At 43.4% G+C, this 14,742-nt stretch overlaps 1 protein-coding gene and 1 long non-coding RNA gene across 3 annotated transcripts; both read left to right on the top strand.

The window, feature by feature from the left end:
* Positions 1–332: 332 nt before the first annotated feature.
* LOC134467246 (uncharacterized) lies at positions 333–2,838 on the top strand. 2 transcript variants are annotated; one of them, XR_010038489.1, is made up of 5 exons: positions 333–531; positions 757–830; positions 1,318–1,422; positions 1,696–1,761; positions 2,654–2,838. It is a non-coding gene; the product is annotated as an uncharacterized LOC134467246 (long non-coding RNA). The 2 variants fall into 2 exon arrangements; XR_010038488.1 differs by having other exon boundaries at positions 757–834.
* A 1,469-nt stretch (positions 2,839–4,307) lies between these two features.
* LOC134467826 (hyaluronan-binding protein 2-like) lies at positions 4,308–14,210 on the top strand. The gene is made up of 14 exons (XM_063221771.1): positions 4,308–4,402; positions 5,269–5,305; positions 6,091–6,189; positions 6,615–6,725; positions 7,041–7,157; positions 7,449–7,565; positions 8,248–8,401; positions 8,687–8,784; positions 9,931–10,109; positions 10,358–10,449; positions 11,427–11,569; positions 12,274–12,408; positions 12,861–13,003; positions 13,972–14,210. Exons 1-14 carry the CDS (start codon positions 4,346–4,348, stop codon positions 14,131–14,133), a joined length of 1,644 nt encoding a protein of 547 aa, XP_063077841.1. The 5' UTR covers positions 4,308–4,345; the 3' UTR covers positions 14,134–14,210.
* The last annotated feature ends 532 nt before the right edge of the window (positions 14,211–14,742 follow it).

Genomic DNA, 14,742 nt, shown 5'->3' with positions numbered 1-14,742 from the left:
ACAAACAGTAACGGCATACAATTTCGGTGGACGTTGGCGCCAGAGATTTGGCGCGCTGGAGCGATGTTGGCAGCATGGTAGGACTGCATTCACGTTGCGTGAGTTGTCTGTGTGACAAAAGTTTACAGCAGAGACGGAGAATAGAGAATCTTTGGTTACAGCAGAGACGGTCAAAAGAATATTTGGTTACAGCCCTTCGATTTTTTCGGTCAACTCCGCAGAGTTGAGTATTCCCATTGGTTAACTTCGATGGACATCGAACTCGGCCCATTCTCCAAAGCGCATTTGTATCCACGGAAACCATGCGATGGCACGCGATATGGAATTGTGTTTGATGTGTTTGGAATTGAAGTTCACTTTTGTAAACAACTCGGTAGGGAATGTTTAAAAAAAGGATGGATGTCTTCTTCTGTTTTATCCCGTTTTGTGCCGACAAACAGGAAAGTAATGATGACACAGGGGGAGAAGAATACAAAATTTGCCAAGAATCTACACAGACTGCCCGACCTCCGTTGTGCCAGGAGAAGAGAAGTGGGCTAACCTCTGCTATTCTCTCTCTCTCTCTCTCTCTCTCTCTCTCTCTCTCTCTCTCTCTCTCTCTCTCTCTCTCTCTCTCTCTCTCTCTCTCTCTCTCTCTCTCTCTCTCTCTCTCTCTGTGTGTGTGTGTGTGTCTTTTGGGGGAGAGGGTGTGTGATGCTGTGAGAAAAGAAAACTAGGCCTGCGTTACTAGCTTAGTTACTACTTTTTTCTCAACAGCTCCTGTGCAGTCTCCGAATAGGCCTGCAGAAATGAAGAAGGTGGAAGACATTTTAAACCATAATTTTGAAAAAGTAGGTGAGTAAGCAAACAGCCCATGATTAAATTATGTTTTTCTTACTTGATGGGAAAGCTGCGGAGATTTTGTTATGACATTCCAAGAGAAAGTTTAAGACTATGTCAGTGGGTCTACCCTTTCATGGTTGGTCAGCACTAGGCCTATAATAGCTACAGGCCAAGAAGGATGGAGGATTTTAAATTATTAATATAATTTAGAAATAATTTCATTCATTCATTCATTCTTTCTAAATTAATAGGCCTAGGCTGCTGGCATAGGCTCTAAAAAATAATCCGGAAGATTTTCAAATTATAATTTTAAAGATGACTAAACCTTTTCCAGATTACTTTCCTGTATACGTATTCTCTATTTATTAATTATTATTATTATTTCATTTTTTTTCTTTTTCCATGCTTCTCCTGCTGTAGGCCTATAGCTGACATTCGTAAGGAGATTGAGCGAGTTTGACACATTTTACTCTGTCTGTCTGTCTGTCTGTCTAGCTCTCATTCGTAAGGACATTGAGCGAGTTCGACACAGCCATGACTTTGCCATGTTGTGCGGCCGTGGAGACCAAAGCCCCTCCCAAGCCAAGCAAGCACATGAAGGTTGTGAATATTGCTTGCAGTTCTATAGTTAATTTCGTAGTACAATGATGGTAATTCTTTGTCATTGTAAAGAGTTATACTTTGTTCATAGGCCTAAATGTAAAAAAAACGTAATAAGACTTGGACAGCACATTATCATAGGCCTACATAACTGTCATGCAATGTGCTTCAGAGGAAAGAAAGAGAAGAGAGAGGAATAATGTTGTAGAAAGTAGAAAGTGTAGGACATATTAAGACAGTAGATAAAAAAAGAATGTCTTCTCCCCCTGGCAGTGCAAAGAGTGGAGGCCAAACTTGAGGACCTAGAGAGGGACATGTTATTGTACAGAATAAGACTGGGTGAGTTAGCCACCTGTTTTTTTTTGTTTGTTTGTTTGTTTTTGTTTTGTGGTTTTTTTTTTTTTTTTTCAGAAGGTGCCCTCAACTCCAAACTGGGTCTTCGGGTGTGAGCAGGCAGATTTTGAACAACCTTGTAGAAAACTTGTTTGTTTGTTTGTTTGTTTGTTTAGTGGGTTATGGCAGACAGACGTTTCAGCCTAAACCTTCTTCAGTATCTTATGTAATGAGTTATCCACATGGACGTAATTAATATCGGTCAAAGAATCACTCTATTACTTCATATCTGTCTATCATCCATGGGCATAAAGTATAGGCCTATTTAAAGTCTAGTTGTAAGACAATAGATTAGGCTACTACTCATGAAGTGAAAGCGAAAGCCCATTGGGAAACTCCAACTCCCATTGTCATTGTGACACAGCACTCCACAGCACACAAGTGAACACTGCACACTGCACACAACGAAATTGCATTTACCTGTATGCCTCACCCGTGCAAGGGGGCAGCCCTCAGTGGCGCCCCATGGGGAGCAGTGCGGCGGGACGGTACCATGCTCAGGGTACCTCAGTCATGGAGGAAGATGGGGGAGAACACTGGTTGATTACTCCCCCCACCAACCTGGCGGGTCGGGAGTCGAACCGGCAACCTCTGGGATGCAAGTCTGACGCCCTAACCGCTCACCCATGACTGCCCACTCATAGTCATTTGCTGAATTTGCGAGCTATTCAAACAGAAGAGTCAAACAATCATAACCACATTGCTTCATATGCAGGCGCGCGCACACACACACACACACACACACACACACACACACACACACACACACACACACACACACACACACACACACACACACACACACACACACACTCAGCAGTTGTTATGTCTCCTCCAGATGCAATGCGCAGGAGCTCCTCAAAGTAGCGGTAAGAAGATGAGATGTCAGATAGACAGACAACAGACAGACAGGCAGGCAGATGAGAGATGTCCCAACATACTGTACAGTGCACTTACTGTAGCACAGTGATGACCAATTTTCATCTATTTGTTTTATTTTTAATGAAAAGAATAAAAAGATAAGTAGGCCTATGTTTCATGCTGTTAATCGTGCCACCACTGAAAAAAACTGACCCTCTTCATCGCAACTGCGTGCGTGGCGTGCGTGTATGTGTGTGCCCATTTCAGTGTAAACTCGGTCTAAATGTGTATTTACTGTATTGTGGCTTTGAGGGGCAGTACTGCTGTACTTGCACACCTAAATATACTGCTTTGGTATAACTCTGCATCCGTCCAGTTCTGTAAAATATCCATGCAAATCCACTAAATCAAGAGCTCTTTCCCAAAACGACAGTGTTGGATTTTCTGAGCAACTGAGTGATCCTTGACCTCGTTCAGTAGAGCTAGTAGATACTGTACGTACTGAATGTAGCCTATACTCCACAGCAGTGATAAGCCAAAACCAAATCAATACACCAAAAAATGGGTCAGTGGTTCTGGGCTCAAGGAGAAAGGGGGATCAGAATGGGTCCCCATTACATTGTATGTATTGAGAGATGATTTTTTCCTGGGCCTGGTTGAGGCTGTCTTTCCTGAAAAAAAATGTGCCATCTCATACTCGTAGTGGAGACAACAGAGAACAGTCTGGCTGTCCAGCAATCTGCTGTTGAAAAACACTGCACTGCACTAGCGGCCACTTTGGGGCATGGAGACAATTGTGCAACCAGGGCACTTACAGCTTCGTCCGGGCCCAAGGGTCCTTACCAACCAATACATACAATTTAATGAGGACCCAATTTTGGACCCCCTCTTGCCCTGGGCCCAGAACAACAGACCGCTTTGTTCTCTCAGTCGGCTTCCCTGTGTGCAACAATGTGCCAACATTTGCAACATTCAGGCTGTATGCATATGGGGAATCTGATTTAGAAGTGACATGTATGATTTGGCTTTGATGGGTGCTTGCTTTGTTGAAGTTTTTAAAGGTGCACGAGTCTTTGTAGAATGGTGACCAGAGTAGGTATTGCTACTCATTGTTGCTCGTTGGTTTTCATGAATACTTACTAAATAATAAACTAATATTTCTTAGTACGATGACCAGAAGACAGTAAGTTTTGCAGTTAAAAAAATCTATTTCTGAATATTCATAATGGCGGACAAGGAGAAGATCCACCTTTGCATGTATGAAAAGTCCAGTCATTATAAATACTTAGAATTTGATGGTGGGGGTAAGTATTTGTGAAAAAGTGACATTTGTGAATAGGCAGCATGAGTTCTGGGAGTACACTACTAGAAATATTACAAAACGCACCTTTAAAATGTGCTGCCTTGCGCTATTTTGTTTACCTTCCTAAAGTCCAATGACCTCCCACAGTTTGGTTTTCAAAGGTCTACTCTGTGTTTATGGCCTGTGTGTGTGTGTGTGTGTGTGTGTGTGTGTGTGTGTGTGTGTGTGTGTGTGTGTGTGTGTGTGTGTGTGTGTGTGTGTGTGTGTGTGTGTGTGTGTGTGTGTGTGTGTGTGTGTGTTGGCAAGGTGAAGTAGACCCATGTATAATGTGTTTAGTGGTCAGTTGGTAGTGGTGAGGCAGCAGCCATGATGGGTCCTACTCTGCTTCTGGCTCTGCTGGCCCTATCTCAACCTACACAGGGGGTAAGTCACCAAGCTAACACAACCATTCACTAAATAAACTACTTAGGCCTATGTTTTACGTAGTGTCCATTTAGTACAAATATATAGGCCTACAAATAGACTTACATACACAAATACACTTACATTGGATAGTGTACCTGCTCTTTGTCAATTATTTTGAACCATTGGTTACATTCAACACACCTTTTCTAATTGATGTGTGCAAGAGAGCCCGATGGTGAACATGTTATTCCTTTAGGGAAAAGAGCAATATATGTCATGTCTTGGATTTGTACACAACGTGTGCATACAAAACAGGATGCTGGTGAACTTTTGAAGGTGCAGAAGCGTTTTATGAATTACAAAGGAAAACACGTACTCTGCACTTCTAGTGACAATCCTATGCAACCAATGAGGGACCAAACATGAATTAAAGGGAAGATAATCTGGTGCCACATGAATGTCTCATTTATTTTGTTATTATTTTTGATGTCTTCATTTGTTTTGAGTGCATAAGACTAACGTTTTGACAAAGCATCTCCTTCAGTCTTCGTCACAGACCAAAGGCTCTCTGAAGGGTGCTGTACTTAGTGTTTAAGTTTGTGTTGAGTTTGTGTTGTGACGCAGTATAGGTGATGATGCAATAGGCAACATTTTGAGCAATGCTTTCGGGCAATGATACTATTAAGATTTCGCTTGGACCGTTTATCACCACATCAATGTTAACAGGAAAAAGAGAATCAACAGTGTGCATTTTTTGTTTGACAATCTGCCCAGGAGCCAATCATGTTTTTGCCCTGTTTATCATCAGCTTGCTAGTCCAATTAAGGGGAAAGGAGAGTCTGTCATTTCCTGTTCTCTCCTGTCATCTTTCATCTGTTTATCAGGGCCTTAATACAGAACTTTTCTCGGACATTGCAGATGGTATGTAACAACCTTTACAGATACACAAAAACATAACACAAAATCATCAGATTTAAATGGGATCGATTATCTTGCCATTCCTGATCAAAGTAAATCACATGATTGAATTAATATAATTTATTTTAAACCAATTCACCATCACTATTACAGTATAATACAATAGATTCCCCGGAGGCTCTATGAGAGTACTTATACGGCTACTATGACTACTATGCAAACAAATTAATCATTTGTGTTTATATAACAGTGATATGCCTTTTGAGTATAACTACAGAGGCATTCAAACATCAGGGTGCCGATGTAAATGTATAGATATATAAAAACAGCAGTATGCCTAGGCTATATGGTTTTGAAATGGAATGCATAGAAAAACAGTGTGTCTCGACAAATGTGAGCGGTTCTTGGCTGGCATACGGTATGCTGCTATGGGGGTCCTTGTCATGGTTAAGTTTGGGAAGCAACGCCCCAGGTATATTTATACTTTGTGTCAGTATGACTGCAGTATGCCGTTTGAGTATTATTATAGCAGGGCTGGGAAAAAAACACCTGGGTATTTTTGTCTTAAACTACCTGCAACATCCCCCCTAATCTTACCCTACCTCATTCCATGGGTGGCATGCCTTTGAGCAGGGCACCTAAGCCCCACACTGCTCCAGGGGCTGTAACCAATACCCTGTACATAACATGTAACTAAGTCACTGTGGATAAATGTGTTAGCTAAGGTTAATGTAATGTAATGACATCTAACATCATCTAATACATGTAACGGTGGCCTTCTCCAACAGCCCTGTATGATTACGCCTACTATGATTACACTGAATCGCCGGATTCCACCGCAACGGACTATGACTTGAGCTGGCTGACAGACCTCTTTGATGAGCCAAGTGAGTATAAAGATATAAGACACGATACAGGATGTTTTATTGTCATATACATATTGTATGTCTACAGGCCTTCTCAGGTCATGTCCATGAGCCATATTGGACATGTCCATGAGCCATTATTTTGCCAATAAAAAAGGAGAAAATGTAGGAAAGGTCTAATCAGAAAAGGGTAGGTTACAAAAAAGAGATGTGAAAAAGAATTCTGCGACATGACTCGGCTCTGCTACACTTGCTCAGAAAAATGGCTTGTTCAGGTACATTCAAGTCAAGTTCCCCCCGGTAGGGGAACTCCAGCCACTTTGACGGGGAGCAATCAACTTTGAGCATCACCAACGGTCCTGGGTTGAGGTTTTGAGTGATGTTGACTATCTTTCTTTAACAACTTGTATTCATCTATTTATTTTATATTTGTCCTGTATTGACAGATGAATGTGACCCAAACCCGTGCCTGAATGAGGGCACCTGCGAGCCCAAGTCCAGAGGTGGCTACACCTGCTCCTGTCCACAGACATACAGCGGCAAGCACTGCGAGAAATGTGAGACATCTATGCAAGGCTTTGTAATGGGACCTCTACAGTATGTGAGGAATTTAGTGGGACCTATACTATACAGTATGTAAGGTGTTTAATGGAATCTCGATAGGAGGCTTTTACTCCATATAGAGCATGTAATTATTCATGAACTTTTCACAAATGATGAAAACAGCCATCGATCAAGATAGTTGGAATGGATGGATGGATGGATGGATGGATGGGTTGATTGTTTATTTGATTGATTGATTGACTTTTGCCTCTGTGCAATGTGCTCCTCTTGACAGCATCTGTGTTATGATCTGCTATAACTTACTGTAGATGTGAATCCCTGTAAGAAAGTCAACTGTGGCTCTGGTGAATGTGTGTTGACCAGCACGGCTCCCTTCTACGAGTGCGTGTGCAAACCTCCATTCCGACCGCCAAACTGCAGAAAAGGTAGGATACTTAATTTGCCATATGCTTAATTGAACTGCATGATTCTTAAACTGCCATAAATATCATCCCAAAAATTGCCAGTGCTCTGCTGTGAGGTGTCTGTTGATGTTGCGTAACATTTGGGACGATATTTGGAGTGTGTTATAATGTTTCAAGCACTTAACAATCCCTCAGTTAGCAGGCTAGAATCTTACTGTAGAAAGGGCTAGACCAAAACAATGTGTATGCCAAGGTTTAAAGAAAAACATTCTCAGTGTTGCTTTGATGTCTTTATATGTGTTTGTCCCTCAGCTGCAGCGTGCAAGACTAACCCGTGCCTGAACGGGGGGAGTTGCCAGAAGGGCCGCACCAGGTCCCAGTTCACCTGCCTCTGCCCGGCCGGATACAGCGGCAAGCTCTGCCAAGTCGGTAAAGTCCCCTCATCCTCACTACCCAATCATATGTACATATCTGTCATTCTTTGTTATTCCTATTTATTACCTCTGCCAAGGAGGTCATGTTTTCTTTCATGCTGTATTTTATGGGGTTTTTATGCTTTTATTTCAATGTGATTGTCAAGAGATGACAGGCAGTGAGACAGTGGGTGAGAGAAAGAGAGAGAGAGAGAGAGAGAGAGAGAGAGAGAGAGAGAGAGAGAGAGAGAGAGAGAGAGAGAGAGAGAGAGAGAGAGAGAGAGAGAGAGAGAGAGAGAGAGAGATAACTAGAAGCTAGAAAGCTGTGTGTCTACTTTACGAATAATGTATATTTATTCTGAAAAGGAACAGCATGTCAAATCCAAAATGCCTCATCCAATAACAGCAAAGTATAATATACTGATCACAGCTGCTGCTGGTGTGTGTGTGTGTGTGTGTGTGTGTGTGTGTGTGTGTGTGTGTGTGTGTGTGTGTGTGTGTGTGTGTGTGTGTGTGTGTGTGTGTGTGTGTGTGTGTGTGTGTGCGTGCGGTGCTGAAGAGTGTGCTATATGTTAAATGTGCCATAATGTGTAAAGATTTTTGTGCATTTTTGTATTCTTGTTTTCATGTCAGGTCCTTTGGGATGAATTCTACTATACTCACTCTCTCTACTATTATAATGTGATATGTGTGCACAGCGCCTGGTGATTGCTATAGCGGTGACGGGGAGTCGTACAGGGGCATGGTGAGCGTGACAGAGGAGGGGAAAGACTGCCTTCCCTGGAACTCCCACAGGGTGCCCTACAACCAGCTCGACATGCTGGAGGGCCTCGGACCACACAGCTACTGCAGGTACCGCAGACAGCACTCCGTAACACTTTACATGACGTGTTGCTGCCTGCACACATTCATAGAAGTTGTTATAAAGTTTGCGTGAGTAAATCATACACCCACATTGGTTGCAATCAGGACAGGTTGTATTTTGACAAGCTACTGTCCTTTTGTCTTCCATGTTTATGGAACGTTTGAATGTCTCACAAAACAGTCATGAATCCTTCATGCAAAGTGTTTAACATCTGCTATGAATGTGAATGTGGGCTTTCTGATCCAATTAACTATTTTCCTGTTTGTCTGCAGGAATCCTGATGGGGAGGCTGCCCCCTGGTGCTTTGTGAAGGCCAAGAAGAGGGTGGAGTGGGAGTACTGCAACGTCACCTCCTGTGACCACGACAACGGTAGACATATACTGTGCAGTACAGAGTAAACACTCAACTGGCTTGCCACAGGCTGCAATGTCCCCCAGTAGGGCTGCACGATTATGGAAAAAATCATAATCACGATTATTTTGGTCAAAATCATAATCGCGATTATTAATCACGGTTATAGATTTTTGCAGATTTTTTTGAAAATTATAACAAGATGAAATATAACCAAGAATGAATTACATACGGGATGAGCAAAATAAAATGAATTGTAATAATTATATAAAGTCAATAGCATGAAACTTAAGTGGACAGATTTCAGGCCAGAAACACCAGCCTGTCAGTATGTTCTGGGTTCAAGGACGCTCTCAAAAGTAGGTCACTATTGCCACGATTAAATCACGATTAAAATCATGAGTTCGATTTCACTATGTTATCACGATTTTGATTATTTTTCGATTAATTGTGCAGCCCTAGTCCCCAGTGTAGCTTTGAGAAAGACAGTACAGCCTTGGTGTCCAAACAAAGGCCCATGGGCCGAATACGGCCCGGGCATGGCACACATTAGGCCGCCATGAGGCCAGAACAAATGAAAACGTAAATATGTGTTTTTTTCGATCACTAGAACTTGAGTGGGTCATATCTCTCCAAAGCATTTACAGAGAGTTCGATCTTATGCTAACAGTCTCATAACAGACATTGACAAGAAGGGAAAAGAGAAAAGCGAAACTCTGTTCTCTGTTCAGACATCTAACTTGTTTCTCTTTGGGTTGGGGCGTTGGTTTGACCCGCAGCCTCACTTAGTCTACATAATTTGGCCCTTGGATAACAATAATTGGAGACTACTGCGGTACAGAGTGAACACTCAAATGGCTTGCCCCACACCCGGTATATCATGGGAGAATACAGTACTACATGTACACACCTTTTAAAGGTCCACTGTGGAACAGTAGTAGTATCTGTAGCTGGTCTTCCACAAAATAATTCAAAGTAAATGAACTTTAAAGTTTAATGGCAGAGTAGCTGCGAGTGTTCGCAAGAGCCTCACATGCGCGCGCGCGTGCACACACACACACACACACACACACACACACACACACACACACACACACACACACACACACACACAATAATAACCATAATGTAATTATACTCTCATCCTCTCTCTCCCACCCCTAGTCCACCCCACCGTAGTTGTACCTACAAAGCCCTCCGGTCCCGATCCCGTGCCTTCCCAGAAGCCCACCACACAGCAGTTTGCCACGTGTGGCAAGCCAGAGCCGGGTCGAGCCTCCAGCCGGATATTCGGTGGCAGCAAGGCGGCACCCGCGGCCCACCCATGGCAGGCCTCGCTACAGGTGTGTGTGTGTGTGTGTGTGTGTGTGTGCGTGTGTGCGTGCGTGCGTGCGTGTGTGTGTGTGTGTGTGCGTGTGCGTGTGTGTATTTGCTTACGTGTGTGTGTGCATGTGTGGGTGTTAGATGAGATGCAAGTGCTCCAATGCCCTTTGTGACTGTGTTTGTGTCTGTGTGTGCCTGTGTGTTTGTGTCTGTGTGTCTGTGTTTGTGTCTGTGTGTGCCTGTGTGTTTGTGTCTGTGTGTGTGTTAGGTCAGACGCAAACGCTCCAACGACGAGTTCTCCCACCACTGTGGCGGCATCCTCATCGCCTCCTGCTGGGTCCTCACGGCCGCACACTGCATGTAAGAGGCGACTGTATTACTATACACTATTACACTGCATGTAAGATACCCTGTGGATAACTGTAAGTCACTTTGGATAAAAGCATCAGCAAGAGTGATGTAATGTAATGTAATGTAATGCAATGCAATGCATATTACACTGCTTGTAAGATAATTACTCTGCATGTAGGGAGCTACACAGTTGCATGTACAGTAAGAGGCTGCTGTGCATTCTGGAATAAATCATTACACATGCAATGAGAATAATGCATAATTCTGAAGAGATTACATCTCACTCAGCTGCACATTGTATGTAAGGGGCTAATAGAGTTGTAGTTGTAAAAATAAGCCATCGGAATGACTCAGCAGTATTCAGCACTAACTGTCAGTAGGCAGAATTAGACCAGGTGTTGCCAATTCTCAACTGCCATGTTTTGAGGGCGTACTGGGTCAAACGCTGGCCCAGAACATTTGTGAAAATTTCAAGTGGGCCCCAAGCTGGAATAGGCTGAGAACCCCTGCTCTAGAATAAATCATATGCACACCATGAGAATATCACATCAATTACAAAGCGATTATATCTGTTGTACTGTACCAGTGAGAATTCAGAGCTCCTTGTGGCTTATCAAGCAAAATAACACAAAAGTCCACAAAACCAGGCTCCCATCTCTCTTTTTGGGGCCCCAACGTCATATTAACAAGACTTTAATTTTGTTGTTTCAGTTGACTTTGCTTATGGTCCAGCACCCATTTGAGACTGATGTGCATGTGTTCTTGGTTTTACTTGATTGTCTTCCAGCCACGCTTTATTTTTGCCATACATTTGTCTCCTTAATCAATTTAGTCTATTTTTACTTGTTGTTATTGTTGTTGTTAATCTAACTGTTAACCACACTGAGCTGCATCTCTTGTATGAATTGTGCTATATACAAAGTCATTAATACTTAACAAATAAAGTTTTTATTTTGTTTTTTATAATGTTATTATTACTTGTCCAGCAACCGTATCCATGAGATGCAGGTGGAGCTGGGTGGCGTGATGCTCTATAAGAAGGAGGACTCGGAGCAGATCATCCCCGTGGAAGACTTCATAGTGCACGAGAACTACAAGGAGTCTAAAGTGGCCCTGCACAACGACATCGGTGAGAAGCTACAGCCACCTAAAGAGTGCAGTGCACCAGCCTTGCTCTCCTGTCCTCTCTTGAAAAGATTTCTTCCCCAATTTTGGCAGAATATTACTAGCCGGGCTATCGGAACTGAAAAGGTCTTCTGAGCTTCTAGTCTGGGCAAGCTGCCATGTTATACTGTTTTACTGGAAGTTCACAGTGAGCAGGTTCTGCTACTGGTCAGACCTACTGGTCAAACTGTGGCAAAGCCTTATGATCTAAATGTGTCCTGTTTTAGAGATATTGCTATGCCAAATTTACAGTGACCACAATATCAAACCTAATACTATGGCTTTGAATGCATTTTCTCACCCAATGTTGGCGTAGTTACTGCACCTAGCCTTTGCAGGGCAGTAGGTACTATGGGCTACAATCAAAGATCATTCCTTCCTTGGACTTTGCTACCAGTGGGACCGATTCCAGAACTAGTTACTGAAACCCACCTCGGTTGAGCAGTTAATCACTGTATTCAGTGAACTACTTCAACAAATAAGTTAAAAGTCGAATTGTACTAGCTTGAGAAAAAGAGTATCAGCTAACACGGGGGTTAAAAAAAAAATCGAACCTGAATGCTTTCTATGTACCCAAAACACAAACAAGGGTTAAGCATTCTGAATGTTCTGAAAAGTCCAGTCAAAGCTGATTGTTTTGCTTTGTCTTTCTTCCCTGTTGAACTACAGCTCTTCTGAAACTACAGGGTCCTAAGGGCCAGTGTGCTAAGGAGACGAGGTACGTGAAGACAGCCTGCCTGCCCCCTGGACCACTACCAGACTCCTCAGAGTGCACCATATCCGGATGGGGGGAGACAGAAACAGGTGTGTGAGTGCGTGTGCATGTGAGTGTCTGTGCATGTGTGTGTGTACGTGTGTGTGTGTGTGCGTGTGTGTGTGCGTGTGTGTGTGTGTGCGTGTGTACGTGTGTGTGTGTGTGTGTGTGTGTGTGTGTGTGTGTGTGTGTGTGTGTGTGTGTGTGTGTGTGTGTGTGTGTGTGTGTGTTGCTCATTTACACATGTGGAGGACAAATTGGATGCGAGTCCTTTATGGGGGTCCACTAATCTAAAAGTTGCTTCTTATTATTATTAGTTATTGTTACTGCCATTATATCATACCATGTATCATATATCATATCATATCACATATCATATCATATCATATCATATCATATCATATCATATCATATCATATCATATCATATCATATCATATCATATCATATCATATCATATCATATCATATCATACCATATCTATTATTTTCCATGTCCTCCAGAGTACTGGAGCTCGAGGCTGTTGTCAGCGCAGGTGCGTCTGATCTCGCAGCAGCGGTGCTCGGCCCCTAACGTCCTGGAGGATCGCCTTGACGACAGCATGCTCTGTGCAGGCAAAATGCAGGGAGGAGTAGACACCTGTCAGGTACGCTAGGGCCAGTGTGTGTGTGCGTGTATGTGTATGTGTGTGTGTGTGCGTATGTGTGTGTGTGTGCATGTGTGTGTGTGTGTGTGTGTGCGCGCGCTCACCACGCCAAATTCTTGTTGAATCAAAATGTTCTCTATTCCGCAAATCCGTAGTCTATTCCTTCCAAATCTGTGATTCACTTTCTAACAAAATACATTATCTCCACTACTTCAACTTTTCTGCGTATATGATGCTTAGTGTGTCAGTGAATTTGTATTAATGTGCGACATCTGCTGCTATGCTGTGATATCTAATGTGTGTTCAACAGGGGGGTAATGGAGTGTGCATGGGTCCAGCTTTTTTGCGGGGGAGGGGGTTATTATTTTTCAGATAGGACAGTGGAGGAGAGACAGGAAGTGAGATTGGAGAGAGATGGGGAAGGATGAGGAAATGAATCGAACGGGAACGGGAAACGGGAATCGAACCCTGGTCGCCCGCATTGCAGTCAAGTGCCCAGCCGCTAGAGCCACAGCTGGGCCTGCATAGGTCCCACTTCCTCCCGTCATTTTTTCCTTTTGCTTTTGGCATCTTACATCGATGTCCCGATGCCTCCATGAAACAAGTTTCCCTCCTGTCAGCCTAGACAGACCAACTTTTGGGAAGCTTCTCCCGATCCAACATCCCAATTGCAAATGAGAAAATGACCTTTGAATTATGCTTTTTTGCAAGATATCGAATACAACAAATAAAACTTTGATCCTCTATGACACCTTGCCTATCATCACGAGGTCACAAGCAGCAGGAAACGGCAGGAGGAGCTAGTTTGATGTGTCTCCTATGTGTTGTGCTGTGTGTTCCACAGGGTGACTCGGGGTAATACAGTGTGTGTGTGTGTGTGTGTGTGTGTGTGTGTGTGTGTGTGTGTGTGTGTGTGTGTGTGTGTGTGTGTGTGTGTGTGTGTGTGTGTGTGTGTGTTCGTTCCACAGGGGGATTCTGGGGGTCCCCTGGTCTGCCAGAAGGACGGCGTCCACTACATCTACGGCGTGGTCAGCTGGGGCGACGGCTGCGCCCTGAAAAACAAACCGGGAGTGTACGCACGAGTCACCAAGTTTGTGGACTGGATCAACGAGAAAATGCGAACAGGCTAAAGGCATGAGAGAGAGAGAGAGAGAGAGAGAGAGAGAGAGAGAGAGAGAGAGAGAGAGAGAGAGAGAGAGAGAGAGAAGAGAGAAGAGAGAAGAGAGAGAGAGAGAGAAAAAAGTGAGTGAGTGTAATTTCAGCTGCAATGTGCTGACACTATTTGTCTAAATAATAACTGGCTTCATAGGATACCTCAAGGATAGAAGATATACTTTATTTTCTGATAATGTGAATAATGCAAGATATGAAGTCATAGCAATATGAAAATAAAACAATAATGTCATCAAGATCTTCCCTTTCATGTCTCCTAAAGCTAATGTTCAGTGGTCATCTTCTCATTTCATCATCCTTTGGAAAAACATTATATAGCACACACAATGAAACACGATGCACACAATGAAATTGCATTTATGCCTCAGCTGTGAAAGGGAGCAGCCTCAAACAGCACCCCAAGTGAGCAGTGCGGCGGGATGATGCCATGTGAGGCGGGAGTGTACCTCTGTCATGGAGGACAATGGGGAAGAGCATTGGTCAATTACTCCCTCCACCAACCTGGGAGTCAAACCTTAGTGCTACAAGCATGACACCCTTACAAACTTCTTACCAATGGCCAACCT

Source organism: Engraulis encrasicolus, chromosome 17 (assembly GCF_034702125.1).
Source record: "Engraulis encrasicolus isolate BLACKSEA-1 chromosome 17, IST_EnEncr_1.0, whole genome shotgun sequence".
Taxonomy (NCBI): domain Eukaryota; kingdom Metazoa; phylum Chordata; class Actinopteri; order Clupeiformes; family Engraulidae; genus Engraulis; species Engraulis encrasicolus.
This window is presented reverse-complemented; position numbering and strand designations above follow the sequence as displayed.